The sequence below is a fragment of the Lottia gigantea genome (assembly GCF_000327385.1).
Source record: "Lottia gigantea unplaced genomic scaffold LOTGIsca_135, whole genome shotgun sequence".
In the NCBI taxonomy this organism is placed as follows: domain Eukaryota; kingdom Metazoa; phylum Mollusca; class Gastropoda; family Lottiidae; genus Lottia; species Lottia gigantea.
Genome location: NW_008707526.1, coordinates 59,809 through 73,935, shown reverse-complemented (window position 1 = coordinate 73,935; position 14,127 = coordinate 59,809). Strand labels below are relative to the sequence as shown.

General features: G+C 33.8%; 1 protein-coding gene across 1 annotated transcript; it reads right to left on the bottom strand.

Annotated features, from left to right (window-relative positions):
- Positions 1 to 2,343: 2,343 nt before the first annotated feature.
- LOTGIDRAFT_139356 (hypothetical protein) lies at positions 2,344 to 12,635 on the bottom strand (the record flags this gene model as incomplete). Its single annotated transcript, XM_009049383.1, has 7 exons — positions 2,344 to 2,540; positions 3,939 to 4,016; positions 6,406 to 6,565; positions 7,012 to 7,154; positions 7,850 to 7,943; positions 8,656 to 8,759; positions 12,473 to 12,635. Coding segments are annotated over 7 exons (939 nt in total), but the record flags the coding sequence as incomplete, so codon positions are not given.
- Positions 12,636 to 14,127: the final 1,492 nt, after the last annotated feature.

The window sequence follows — 14,127 nt, the reverse complement described above, 5'->3', positions numbered from 1 at the left end:
ACAAATAATCCGTTGCAAAAACACATTCTATCAGCTGTAATGTAAATAAATAATCTATCCGGTACAAGCGATTAGTTGCAAATACACAATTCAACTGATAAAAATTTATGGATTGTAAATATACAAGCCATTGTGTGTAAAAAGGAATATCTATTCGCTTAAAATACCAAATTCATCTGTTGTAAATAAACAATCCATTAATTAAATAATATTCTATCCGTTGTATTACGCAATCCAATATTTCAAATTTGCACTCCATCTGTTGTAAATATACAATCCGTCCTTAGTCCATTTACAGTTTACCCGTCTTAGATATGCAATCCATCTTTTTTAAATTCATCCGTTATTTATGTACAATCTATCCGTTGTAAATGTACATTCCATCCATTATAAATATCATAATCCATCCGTTATGTACAATCTATCCGTTTGTAAATACACATTCTATTAGTTGTAAATAGACAACCATTTCTGAATATAATTACGCAAGTCGTCTCTCAGACATTCTGAGTTTTGATATGTATCGATAAAAGTTCTTTATCGGCTTCGGACACCGGTTGACGAATATATGGCACTCTAGGAACATTAGCCACAGACGATGAACGACCACCTCCTATATCTGATGTTAAGCGAATGTCTTCTGTCTCCGACATGCTAGTGTATTCGTTGCCAGAAGCTCTCCGTGGTAGTTGTTCCTTCTTGCAGCACTTGCAGACGTGGTCTTGGACCTTTCGAAACAAATAGAGGCGTCTGAAACAAAGGTCACAAAGCAGGCGCACTGAATTCAAGGATTCTAGTAACTCTTAAATTATAGTTCAGAAAATATACCATGGGGTTGATGCAAAAATAGACCAGCGCTTATATATGTGCAATTGCAAATAATGATGCATTTCCAATTAAAGGCAATACCAATTTGATTCTATATATGTACATATTGTGATCTCTGTTTCAGCTTAGAGTCATAAAAACAATTCATCTTTGGAATCGTGGGCCCCAAGTTATATTATATTAGATTCGAGATTCTTATTGAAATGTTATAATTTGTCTCGCTAGGTCGTATAATTCATAACCTGATTGTTTGAATAAAAATTTGACATAACGTAGTGGGTCATTGTGCCAGTGATGACAAAATACTGCTATTATGAAATGAGTTCCTTTTACTTTTTTGCGTGTCGAACTGCCGAGGGATCTCTTGTGTTCACGGTCTGAAGCACGCGTATGTTTATTGTCACATTCGATTGCTTTTAACGTCAATTTTTGATAGATCAAAACACGACTGAAATCTTCAAAGATACTCTCCACATTTTTTTCAAATGATGCAAAACGCATTGAACGATGAATCTGAAGCCAAGTGCGCTACTGTAGATTATGTGCACGTTAAAGATTTTTGCTTTGTACGTATAGTATACTCAGGCGCACAAATGTAAGGCGTAGAACTCAATTTCAATTATTGCTTTTTTGAAAGCTATACAGATATAGAATGATTCTTGGTATTGCCTTACGAACATAATTAAAATTTCATGATAAATAAAAATAACATGAAATATTTTTCAATTTAGAAAGAGTAGAATCTTATCCATTTCAATGGGGAGGACACGACACGGAATCTCAGTGAAAGTTCAGAGTATACTTTAAAATATAACATTGTCATAGTCTTGATGAAGAGTTGGATACAAGGTGAATGTTTTAAAAAAATTTGATTATTCCCTCCGTTGATTGGTGGAAAACCAAAATCGACATCATAATTTGAATGAAAAAAGACAGGATAATCTCGGTTTTAATGAGTCCTATACACATTCCCCATTCAAATTGTCAACATTCTACACTATCGATTGTCAGGAGATAATTTCAAGCCCTTAGAAATATTTGGAGAATTAAAACATGGTTAATGAAATTCCACACAAAAATGTCAGTCAAATCTCCTATTCCAGATCTCTATTTTTGACATATTGGTTCTTATTAACACCACGGTGTTGTAATTCAATTGAACTCATACGCAATCTGATTTAAATGCAATAGATATTTCGTTTAAACATTGGTGACCCAACGTACCATCCATGATCTGATAGAATTGTAATGCACCTCATGTTCTGGGTCATTTTATATTCAACCAATTAAATGCTCTGTTCTGTATCAAATTTTCCTACTATATAATATGTGAGAAATTCTGAGACATACATAGTAAAGAATACAGTTATATTGTATAACAACGTTGACCATTGGTTATTATGAATATTTTTTAAGCAATTTTTTTTTGGTGCTTTGATATCACAGAATACGAGGAAAATCGTCTGATCATGGTAAGTGTACTTACATCAATATCGGATCAACCAATAAATGCCGCTAAAAAATAAAAGGAACATACCTACAAATCCTGGTACTAAATATACCATAGATAATGGGGTTGGCTGCCGAGTTTAATGGTGCCATACTTTGGATGAAGGTAGAGATTTTGATTGTTGATGGGAGAGACCAATCGACATACCCATAAACCGAGCACAAATTGAAAATAAAATATGGACTCCAACAAATAATAAACACTGAAATGATATAATAAGAGTAATCTATCTATCTATCTAACTATCCATTTTATTTTATCAACTTTGATCGATCGCGTCAATAGGTCTGTGAAGTAAAGGCATAACATAATATACTTTTATATTATATGATAACCATGTTATAGAGGCAGTATGTATTACACACTTTATATCTTCTAAAGTGTTATTTATTCAATATGATCAAGGAGATGCATGAGAAACGTAGCCAATTAAGAATTCTAAAGCTTAAAAATTGTTAGTTTTATATGGGGAAAGAATTACAACGTCTTCTACAGAAATGAACTCCGAAAGACCTCGCACTTTCTGTGTCTAGTACAATTTGCCCTTCATAATAGAATTTATCTTTCGACAGATTAGACTCATTCCACAATACCACGCTTCTTTATAAACACTTTCAGGGCTTCAGAAAATACAGCGATACGTGACAAGAAATATTAAGGTAATTTTTTGAAAGAGTTGAAATATTGTTATTTAATTATAAAATCGGTCAGATAAATCCTTTTTTTATTTAGCAAAACTCGGTTATTATTGATATTAAGTTGACAATAAGATGTGTACTCGTTAATAACACCTGGTTTCTCTAATCATAAATACTCTTATCAATAGCAACTTTAGTTATATAACTGTCTTTCTTGTTGACGCCTTCTGAAAACCTATTCAATTTTCCATATAATATGTCTCATTTGCAATTGAAATATTATAACACGATGTGTCAACTGAAAGGTAAAATTTATTGATGTCTAGAAGATAAACTTCTACCGTGTCTGACAGTTGTACTGATTCTTATTTGAATATGTTATGTACTTAATCGCCTACAGTCAATCATATTTCAACTTATTGAAATTTTACAATAATAAAGGATGTTTACATCGAGTGTGTATGTGACCCACAGATCGATAATGTGTTTTAGGCTGATATTCCTCAATGTTATAGATAATGGGTGTCATTTCATATGTACCTTCTTGGTATGGTCTTAACGATTGGAATTAAATGGGCCTTCCGCTGTTTTGTAGGCCGAAAATTCTTTGAGCTCAAATTTGTGAAATCTAACATAAAACTCTACGGAAATGTGTCCTTAAACGTATCTGAAAGTTTTAACTCAAAGCATCCAAAGGTATCAACTTATAATATCGAGCCATTTTAAAGCCAAATACCAAAATTAGGTCAAACTGTTTAATTAACAATTAGTACTCTCCGTTTTAATTAACATAGATACATAGATATAAATAGCATACATTGAAATGCACTTTAGAAATATTTTCAGGAATAATTTACGACGTTTTTTGATAATGAAACTTTTTGCCAAAAGATCGGCCATATCGTTTTGTGTTTGGATACGTACTTATCCTGACTAGGCAGCTGCTTGCTGTACTGACTTACCTAAAACAATGAGGAACGTCATTTTGATCGTTCTGATTTTTGCTTGTGGTATAACTCCTCTTGAACTACTACAACTCTCTTTCCCAGAATCTCTTCTACTGTGACCATTTAAACATTCTGTAACATTAAATATAACTTATATCGTAGTGTTTCAAGCTTACAAAATAAAAATGGTTGTAAAATTTGTATTCACTGCCGAAATGAAACTATGCATTGTTTCTACATAGAATATAATGTAATTTATGATCTATTATTGGCTGAGGCTGTTCTTGTTGTGTCCTCTCCCATCCCCCGTTTTAGTTTCATTTTTGTTTATTTTTGAGTTCATAAATGCGTGGTGTTGGGAAACTCCCTTTGAAAATGCAGTGGATCCTATTTCCCCCCGCCCCCACCCTACTGATTACATGGGACACCTTTAGAGCTATTCGGAATAATTATATTCAGCATTTGCCGCTATCCGTACCCTATTTTTATGTGGATCCACAAACCCTGCGTCGTTAAAGTTCTAAGATATAACATTTCCGGGTATGTGTGTATTATTGTTAATCTTCTGTATAATGTTTGTGTAAAGAACGTGTTAAGTTAAATGACAAACGATTGCATTCTCTTTAAAAGTGATTTCAATAAAAATAGCAACAGCTATACAGGAAAGGTTATACAGGTAAAAAGCCGCAAAACCTATCATCTAAAGATAATAATCGGCTCTAAATTAAGACCTTAAGAGAAAAGAGACTGGTTATATTAATGAGATGTCGGGTAACACTGAAAAGTTAATCTGAAACAATCTGCTGATGATGGAGTAAGCCCAGCTAATCTGAAATGAATAGCTTTGAACTTGAAAGACGAATGTCTTTGGTTTACCAATACAATAATTCACTTTGTTAAAGGAAGTGTGTGGGATAATGTTACATTTCTTAAGTAGTACTTATAGTTCTTGTTTAAGTCTGTCGAGATAACTTTACTAAATACTAAAAAAATATGAAAAATCTTTACTCTTCTTTATAATTATGAATTAAAATGAAGTACAAAGTCCTATATCCATAATTCTAATAGAATTAATAACAATAGACGATACCATTCAGGGTGCAATGATGGAAGTATTTGACAGAATAGCAAGCAGAATTAGCCTACTTCGTGTGTTCGACAATGGATCTTATATTAGTCATCGAACACTTCTTGACAGTTTTCTGCATTTTTCGCCATCGCGTTATCATTCCCAACCAAACAGTGAAGTAACGCACAGAATAAATACCAAAAAAATATCGAGAGTACTAAGATACTAGAGGAATTGTGCTATCCAAAATACATTCTTACTTTACTATGTAGAGTTTTGTAGAAGGGAGTATTTTGTATGTAAAATCAACTAGGAATCGTGTTAGCATAACATTAGGCTTTTGATCTCCTTTAAATGAATCTGTTTGAACCATATACCACTACACCGCCTCCGCCAACAAAAACACATTTCATGGTAAGAAAAGACATGTTGATTGATGTCTCTCTTAGAAATATAACTGAGCTAAGACATAATTTCCTGGCGGTGTATGCATAACAATTAGACAACACTACGCATTTATCTTATACTCGGATTAGTATGTCTGATTACAGATAATCTGTAGCGGCTTTAAATTATCTCCTAGTCATTGTTGCAGGTTCCACAATAAGCAAGATAGTTGCAGTTGCTCCTAATCTTACAGTCTGAACATGTATGTTTTTTAAGAGAAACACAGACGTTTTACTTTTTTAAAACGCTTTGGAAATATATTTTAACATGTTTTTCTTAGCCATTGAATGCAATGGACTCTTATATCTCTCTGTTTAGTAGTTTACTAAGTTGGCTTGTGAAATGGAATGCATATTTATCTCTGACTAATTCCCTATATTCTATATATAAGGAAATGTATTCTACCGATCTGTTCAGTTTTTCTACTGTTCTGAAGCAGTGAATTGAATTTGATATCTTTCTGTTCAGTGCCTTATTGGAATAATGAAATGAAACGGGGTTTGATACTCCAATGTATACAAATCTAGTTTGAGCTATATTTGGGGCATTTTATATAGAAATTTCTTTCCAAATACTACGATATTTCGCTAAGATAAACGAGACTCTTGCCAACCTTGAAATTGATAGAATATATGAGCACCTGAATTTGTAACAACGCTGAGCAAAAGACAGAATCTAGGGGAATCTGAGAAATCGAAGGATTTAGTCGACTTTAGCAGTCCGACGACTGAAAATCGCAATTGTCATCAGTTGTTCTACTTCTATCAAAATGAGATCTTGTCATAGACCTGATTTGTCAGAATTAGCGATCATCCAGTAATTCCCACGCTGTCGCACGCTGTCGCACGCTGTCGATCAATTTTATAGTGGTCAGGATCCCACCTTTAAATTTCGACAATTTTTTACATAGTTTCACCTTAAATTTGTTTTTCTAATTCATATATTCTAAAATAAAACATTTCTCACCTTCATCTTTTGACTTGAATGATCGAAAAGATTTTTGTGAATCGGACGGTTTTAATAATCTGCTACTTCTCCAGATGATCATAACAATAACAACATAACAAATACAAATAATGATAGCCGGAATAACAAATATTATCAGGGCGATAACCGATATATAGATCTAAAAATAGAAAAAAAAACATTAACCTTTACACATTATTGAACCCCAAAGTCAAGTAATATGACAGCTTCGCTAGACCACAGTTTGTCATTGGTATCAATATATGGGTCCTACAAAAACTGTGAATTTTTTAAAAAAAACGATTGTGGAAGTAGAACGGGGCTGCTGTAGAAAATTTGTTAGATTACCATGCAGATGAACAAAATAAAAAAATAAAAAAACGAAATTTGTGTCTAATTTAATTTGTTAGTCTTTCTCCGCATATAATGAGTAAGGATGCTTCTTAAAACCAACATGATAAAGCATTGAAATGTATTAATTATTAAGAATTCTGCTAAGAATACCGCCGATCAGTGCATTAGTATTATCAGTAAATATGTGAATCTAACGAGTTTCGTTCAAAGAAAGCATTGAAATTGTTATGTCATCCTTGGAAATATTCTTACCTGCCACTGCCATGGTTCTGACAGGTCTATAAAACAATGTGGACCACCAAGATGTATCTTTTCATGAAACAAAAATAATTGTGGTGTCGCGAACAACAGAGATGATGCCCATGCTGTTCCAATCAATGCCTTTGCTCGAAGCCCTGGAAAGGTTTTACTTAATCAGACTAACATGTATTACAGCCCATATATACCATACGATAAACACATTAGACTTATATTTGAAAAGAATATGTGACTCCGCACATCAAACCAGGTATTAAGTAGCATTAGGTGTATGTAAAGCTATTAGTATATTTGGATTCCTGCCATCATCAGCTACATTTTGATACCAATTTCATCACAATAGCTTTCTCCGATCAGAAGATAAAGTCAATTTAATATCCAGATTTGAGTCCCTTTTTAATACTTCACTGCCAGCTCATTACTGGGTAGTGCAACTTAATACCTGATATGATGTGCGGGGTTACATATGTACTGGAAAACTAATAAGTATAATCCTTAATTGAGCTATGACATTAGATTATTCTATATCTGAATACCAATGTAATGTAGACAGCATAATACAACATTGATCTTACATCATATATTGTACAAATCTGATCGTTTCAATGCAAGTAAATTACGAAGTGACATAGTCAAAACCATTTGCAAAATGTCCTTGCTGGCAGCAACTCGTTGAGTCAACGGTTATGACAGGGTGTAACATAAGTGCACTGATATCTCATGACTCATGTGTTAAAGGGGTGGGCCATTGGATCATCACCCCTCCCCTAGATCTGTGAAAGGTCACTGGGCAATTTTCTGGATTACAATTGCATAATCTGAGCACACTTACAACTTCCAGAAAAGTTCATTGGTCTTGCCACTGCATCTAATCTGTCAATACTAAGAGCCACCAACATAAAGGTGGAAGCATAGATTACTGCCGCCTGAAATGAACATGAAATAAATGGAACATGGAAACGTATTCTGGTTTAAAACAAGTATCCTTTATTAAGAATACAAGATATATAGATATACTACTTCTGACTTTATTACATACTACGTTTTGATGAAATGATTCTTGATAACGTTACCTGTGTGTGTTTTGAAGCGTAGTATGTAATAAATTCAGAATTAGTATATCCATATATCTTGTTTACCTTCCTACTTCTGTAAGCCGTATAAATAAAGTATCTCTTAGTAACTTAGTATCTCTAAGTAGCTTAAGAGGTACCTAATAAGCTTCTTGGACAATTTTGTAATTCGTAGGGTTATAGGTCTTGCAGGGCACGTGTCATGTGATTGATACCTTATGTAAATTGGATCATGATCATGTCTCACAACAGAAGCAGTCGTTTATTGTCGACGTTGACAGCATTTGATATATAACCAAACTTTTGTTGCAGGAATCATTTTATATCATTCTCGCATTATCATTTACAGAGTAGAATAAAAACAAGTAATAGCAAGAATGTAAAAACTGATTCCGAAGACGCAAGCAGATCTCATAGGCATGCGATTAGACATTGGACATTGGAATATGTGTCTTAATAAGGAAAATTCAGTCGCATAAAATAAGGAATAAGTCGACTGTCATAATTTACCAATATAGTTAGAATTCATGGAATCTTGAAGTGGTAATAAAAACCGTACACTTACTCTAGTAAATTGAATAAATCGACATAAAACATCTCCTGCATACCAGTATATAGTGATCTTAGATATTAGATCTATCAATACATTCAATGGACCGTTCAAAAGATCTGCAAGTATAAAATAAAACACAATAAAAACATATATAAAGTAGTGCCACAACCAATATATGTTTTACAGTCATAACTATATGTGAACTCTCCTAAAGTTGTGTCGAGTTGACAGGCACCAATACACCTCTTAAAATATACGTTATGTTACGGGCACTCCTGGGAGGGAGGCTGTATTGTCTAGAAATATGTGAAATAAACAGTATAGTCTATGGACATTCTCCGTAAGGCATGCCAAGATGGCAAATCGAAAAACATTTTTATCTGCGGGGACTCTCTAAAAGGGGGTCCTGAGTTAACAATATAAATATGACGATTGTGAGTAAACCCTGGTGGTTTTGGTTTTGATTGAAGTTGTACTAATGTTTTAATATGTTTAATGGTTATATTTGCTTTCGTCTTTGCAATCGTAATAGATTGTGTTGAGTCTATTTATTCTATATATTTTATTGTTTTAGTCTAAAGTCTACTATTGCGTTCCGGTTGATTTCATCGATTCCATCAATTAGATGATTGTGTTTCCTAACTAGTTTCGAAACTAGCTCTTCTTGAACACTTCTCTTAGTACATTAACAACTGTATGTGTATATCCGGAGGGCAGGCAAGTACAAGTAATATATCTGGAGGGCATGTAATATATCCGGAGGGCAAGTAATATATCCGGAGGGCATGTAATATATCCGGAGAGGCATGTAATATATCCTGATATCCGAAGAGGCATGTAATATATCCGGAGGGCAAGTAATATATCCGGAGGGAATGTAATATATCCAGAGAGGCATGTAATATATCCAGAGAGCAAGTAATATATCCGGAGAGGCTATGGTGTATGGTGTTTTGTTGCATTTTTCGCTTGTCAAATGTTACGGGTTGATCGGATCAAAACAGAGATATATAAATTAACAGAGACAAGGATCGGCTAATGTATTTCATATAATACATGACCTAATGGTAGCACTGTATTCCTGGGTAGCAATGCTTCTCTGATCTTTCCTGTCATCTACCGCGGAATTTAAATGACATACTAATGATCCTGGAGACAAAGAAATACGATGGAAGTGCCATTTTTCTGCAGTTCAATCTGAATCGGCTAATTGAAAGAGGTATTGACATGTAGTGTACAATTATGTGAAAGCGAATAAGTGGAAGCTATCCCTCCATTTCAACTCGACATCTTTAGATCATAGCCACTATTTTTCAGATAATCAAGGACAAACTTCCGTATTTTATGTCATTAGGAAGTGGATTTTATATTCATCAGATGTCAGAAAAAGATACATATTGTATTATTACATTCATTGACGTTAAAAATGTTTTGTTTAACAATAATATTTACATGTTTCTTTAAATTTTGTTATTTCTTTCAAATCACGTTTTATGTTTCAATCAATCTTATCTTATCTTATCTTATCTTATCTTATCTTATCTTATCTTATCTTATCTTATCTTATCTTTTCTAATCTTATCTTATCTTATCTTATCTTATCTTTTCTTTTCTTTTCTAATCTTATCTTATCTTATCTAATTTCGTTTTATCTAATTTTATTGTATCTATCCATCTAAAGACGTTTCCTTACGAGGCACTTGCTGAAAGACACTTGACATTTTATCCTATCTTATCTTATCTTATCTTACCCTATCTCATCTAATTTTATTTCATCTAATGTTATTGTTTCTTATCTTAACTAAAGACTGGACGTTTCCGTACGAAGTACTTACTGAAAGACACTTGACATGTGTCCAACTAGTATAATGAGGTTATAAGTATGGCAACAGGAAGAAATGATGGACATTCAACTAGTTCATGTCACGAGTCTTCTGTAACATTCCTAATCGACATGCATCAATCACTGTCACTTGAACAGATTACTTAGAGGTCCCACTGGGCGTTAAAGGAGCATAGTTCTTATATTTAAATGTGATTGTTAAAGATCCATCGACAGTTGGAAATCTAAGAAGAGTTGCAAATGCCAAAAGTTCATCGAGGAGCACAGTATAATAGAAATATTTATAATAGTAGACGTGATCGCCAAAGATCCTTCGGCACTTGGAAATTCGAAGAAGAGTTGCTAATGCCTCGGTCTATAGGCTAACATTTTCCATTGCACACTGCACGACTTTGTTTTGCTGCATTAGCGCGATCGAGGGCAGAAATTGGAACGTTACTCTCCAGGATAAATAAGGCGTGGTCTACGAATCCCATTCATCTCTATTATTTAGATCATTTACAAATATGTTTTCAAAACCCGAAATGCAACATATGTAAATGAATCTGACATGTATCAATGCACTAATTGTAACAATAACCAAGCACGAATAATGGAACAATCTAACGCCAAACTCCTCTTTACTCCATTACTTCGACTATTACTAGTAGCTATAATTACTTTCATTTTCAGTTGAGAATAATAAGATACTTGTAGCTTTATATAAATACCTACTGTTTTTATCATTAGTTCAATAAAAGACTTAGTCAATTCATAGGTCTTCACTAACAATGACAAATTAATTAATGCTGGTTTAGATCCAAATCGGAGCCTCGGATCATTAATTTTTATCCTACATGTTGGAAATATTTCATGAAAGACAGGGTGTATTTAATTTAGATATTTTCAATTTCAACATTTCAACGAAATGCACTTTGATGTTGTAATAGTTCGCATATCGGATCAAACACTGGATATAAATTTAAAGAGATGAGGAACGGCTAATTATAATAATCCATGTGATACGTAACGTAATGGTTGCATTGTATTCCTTGGGTAGCAATGGTTCTTTGATCTATTGAGTGTAGTGAAGGTTTGGGAAAACGCAATTGAGCAGACAATGCGGTGTGTCCACTAATTTATAGCTAGATTTCAAAATAAAATATCAATTTCTAAAAATTGTGTTTTCCAAATATTATGGACTTTATAATTTGTTTCTAATTATCAACATTGTATTAGCTTCGCCTGGACATCATCATATAATTGCTGATGATTATACCTTTCCTGAGAGGCGGAAACCAAATACAAACATTTATTATAAAGTTAATAAGCTATCATTAAATTATCAATAATTAGCAATGTTGATAGCCTTGGCTTTATTGAAAGAAACTGATAATAAAGGGAGATTTAAGAACAATGTCAATAGAGCTAGTCAAACCTTTGTAACAGATAATTAACCATAGTGCGATATCGAACGGGTGGACAATACTCATTTGCATCTGGTTGTACACAAAAACATTCTTTTGCTGCAAGTCATGATTATAATGGATAGCCTTCGTAGTATTGACCAAATCAAAACCCGTGCTTTGTTTTGGTGGATGTTCTTATCTGCATCTATCCTCGTTGAGTAGGTATAGATTTTAAATTTTGAGTGTTTGGGAAAACTCGCGATCATATTAAATACAACTATTACTACCTATATACAGTATGAATTTCATACTGTAATTTTTGTTAATAAAAAAACACAAAAAACAAAGTACTAACGATCCAATCCGTACAACGAAACTTGAAATCCAAAATAACATATTGGCAATACATTGGTAACAGCTTATGAAATTTTCCTTTGAGGAAGTATATCAATAAGCCTATTAAGCTTAATAGAGTAAGCATCATAGCTCGGAATTCCTCCCAACTTTGCTAGAAAAATTTTACCTGTATAAAAGATGATTTGTAGAAATAAAGTTCCACCGGCACTGATGGCACAAAATTGATGAAAATTGTACCTACCTGCAACAGCCAGATGCATTATGAAATAATTCATTCGAGATCTTCGTCGTTCTTTAGACAAAGCAATGGCAGCTAGTACTATAGAATTACCCACTACTATAAACATGAAGAGTACCACCAGGAACCCAATCTGTTCATCCTGTGAAATAAACAAATAAAAAATTATTTAGGAGGTCGTTGCCGGTGTCGTGTTTTTTAAATAATTAGGTGAAAAAGGGGCTGGGATCGAAAATGGGCGGGTAGCCTTATTCCTAAGTTCTTAGTATAAAAACCCAACAAACACCCACCATTGGTTCAACTACCATAGGGACTGGTGGAACCGAGACCACGGACCCCAAACTCTCACAACAAAAGTACAGGAAAGAATATAATAAAAGCAACGAACAACCTCAGACCAAGTCCACAGGTCCCAATCCCTAAGGTGGCACCCATCCACGAAATAATGCAGGAGCCCCAATCCACTAAGGTCCAAGGGTCCCCACTCATCATCTAATTGAGCCACTCTTGGTAAGGCGTTGAAGAAGTACTTAATTACTTTCCAACAGTAAGTACTGTCATAGGTTAATACTTACAAAATTTCAGTTTAAACTATACACAAAATATGATTTAAACGAAACATTTAACTTTATTAAAGTCTAGCTTTATCTGGAAACTAAAATAGGAAACCAGTGGCCGAGCCATGTTTACGTCCGAGAAAGGGCGAGATTTGCCCGAATTTCTAGCCTAAGAGTCATGCCCGAAAAACTAGCATTCGGGTCAGTCCCCCCTCCCCCCTATTTGGCTCCGCCACTGTAGGAAACATTACGAAAAACTTATAGGTAATGTTTCCTAATTTCAAAGGATTAATTTTTTCAGTGAGTCAAATGGTTCAATGTAATCTCTCAGCAAAACAGGGAACTTGGTAGAGATCATCTTGTGATTTAACCATCGATTTCAGATCATAGAGATTGATAGATGCATAGAATCAGCTTCTCATTATACAGTAATAAAAGACCTCAAACGATCAGCTTCCAACACACTGAGTTCTGTGACGAATGTCCAAAGAACAAGATGTGAGCTTGATTAATCTGCACTGCTAAACATGCAATAGAAGTTCAACCGTGTCAATCAGAAATATCATGGTAACTTAATAATGTAATACCACTACAAATAATTATGTTACATGGAATTATCTATGAGATACACCAAACAGAGATTATGACCTGAGTATAAATAGAAATCCGAAAATAACATAAAAAATCTAGTCAAGCCGTTCAAGCTACTAGTAGTAGTTATGTTGGGTATATAATACTATTTTCCCCCTTGTGATTTGTAAATTATTCAAGGTAGCTTTTGGTCATTAATGGATAAACAGTATATACCACCCTTTTCCTTATGAATGGAATAATGCTCAATAGATATATGTCAGATTTTCTCCTTGTGACCTATTTAGATTTCTTAAAACCGTCTTTTCCATGTCAATGATTATCAATCACGTTCAGCCAAGTTGATTATCTTTCATGAAATACCCTGATCGTTACAGCAGATTACAAAAGATTTCAGCTAATTCTCTACAATCTTTTTATGGTCTAATTTGCGAGTCTCTCGAGAGGTTTTCCGCTTGTTGGCCTGCATTAAAAGACGTATTCTAAAGAACGATCTTGAGAATTAGTGAA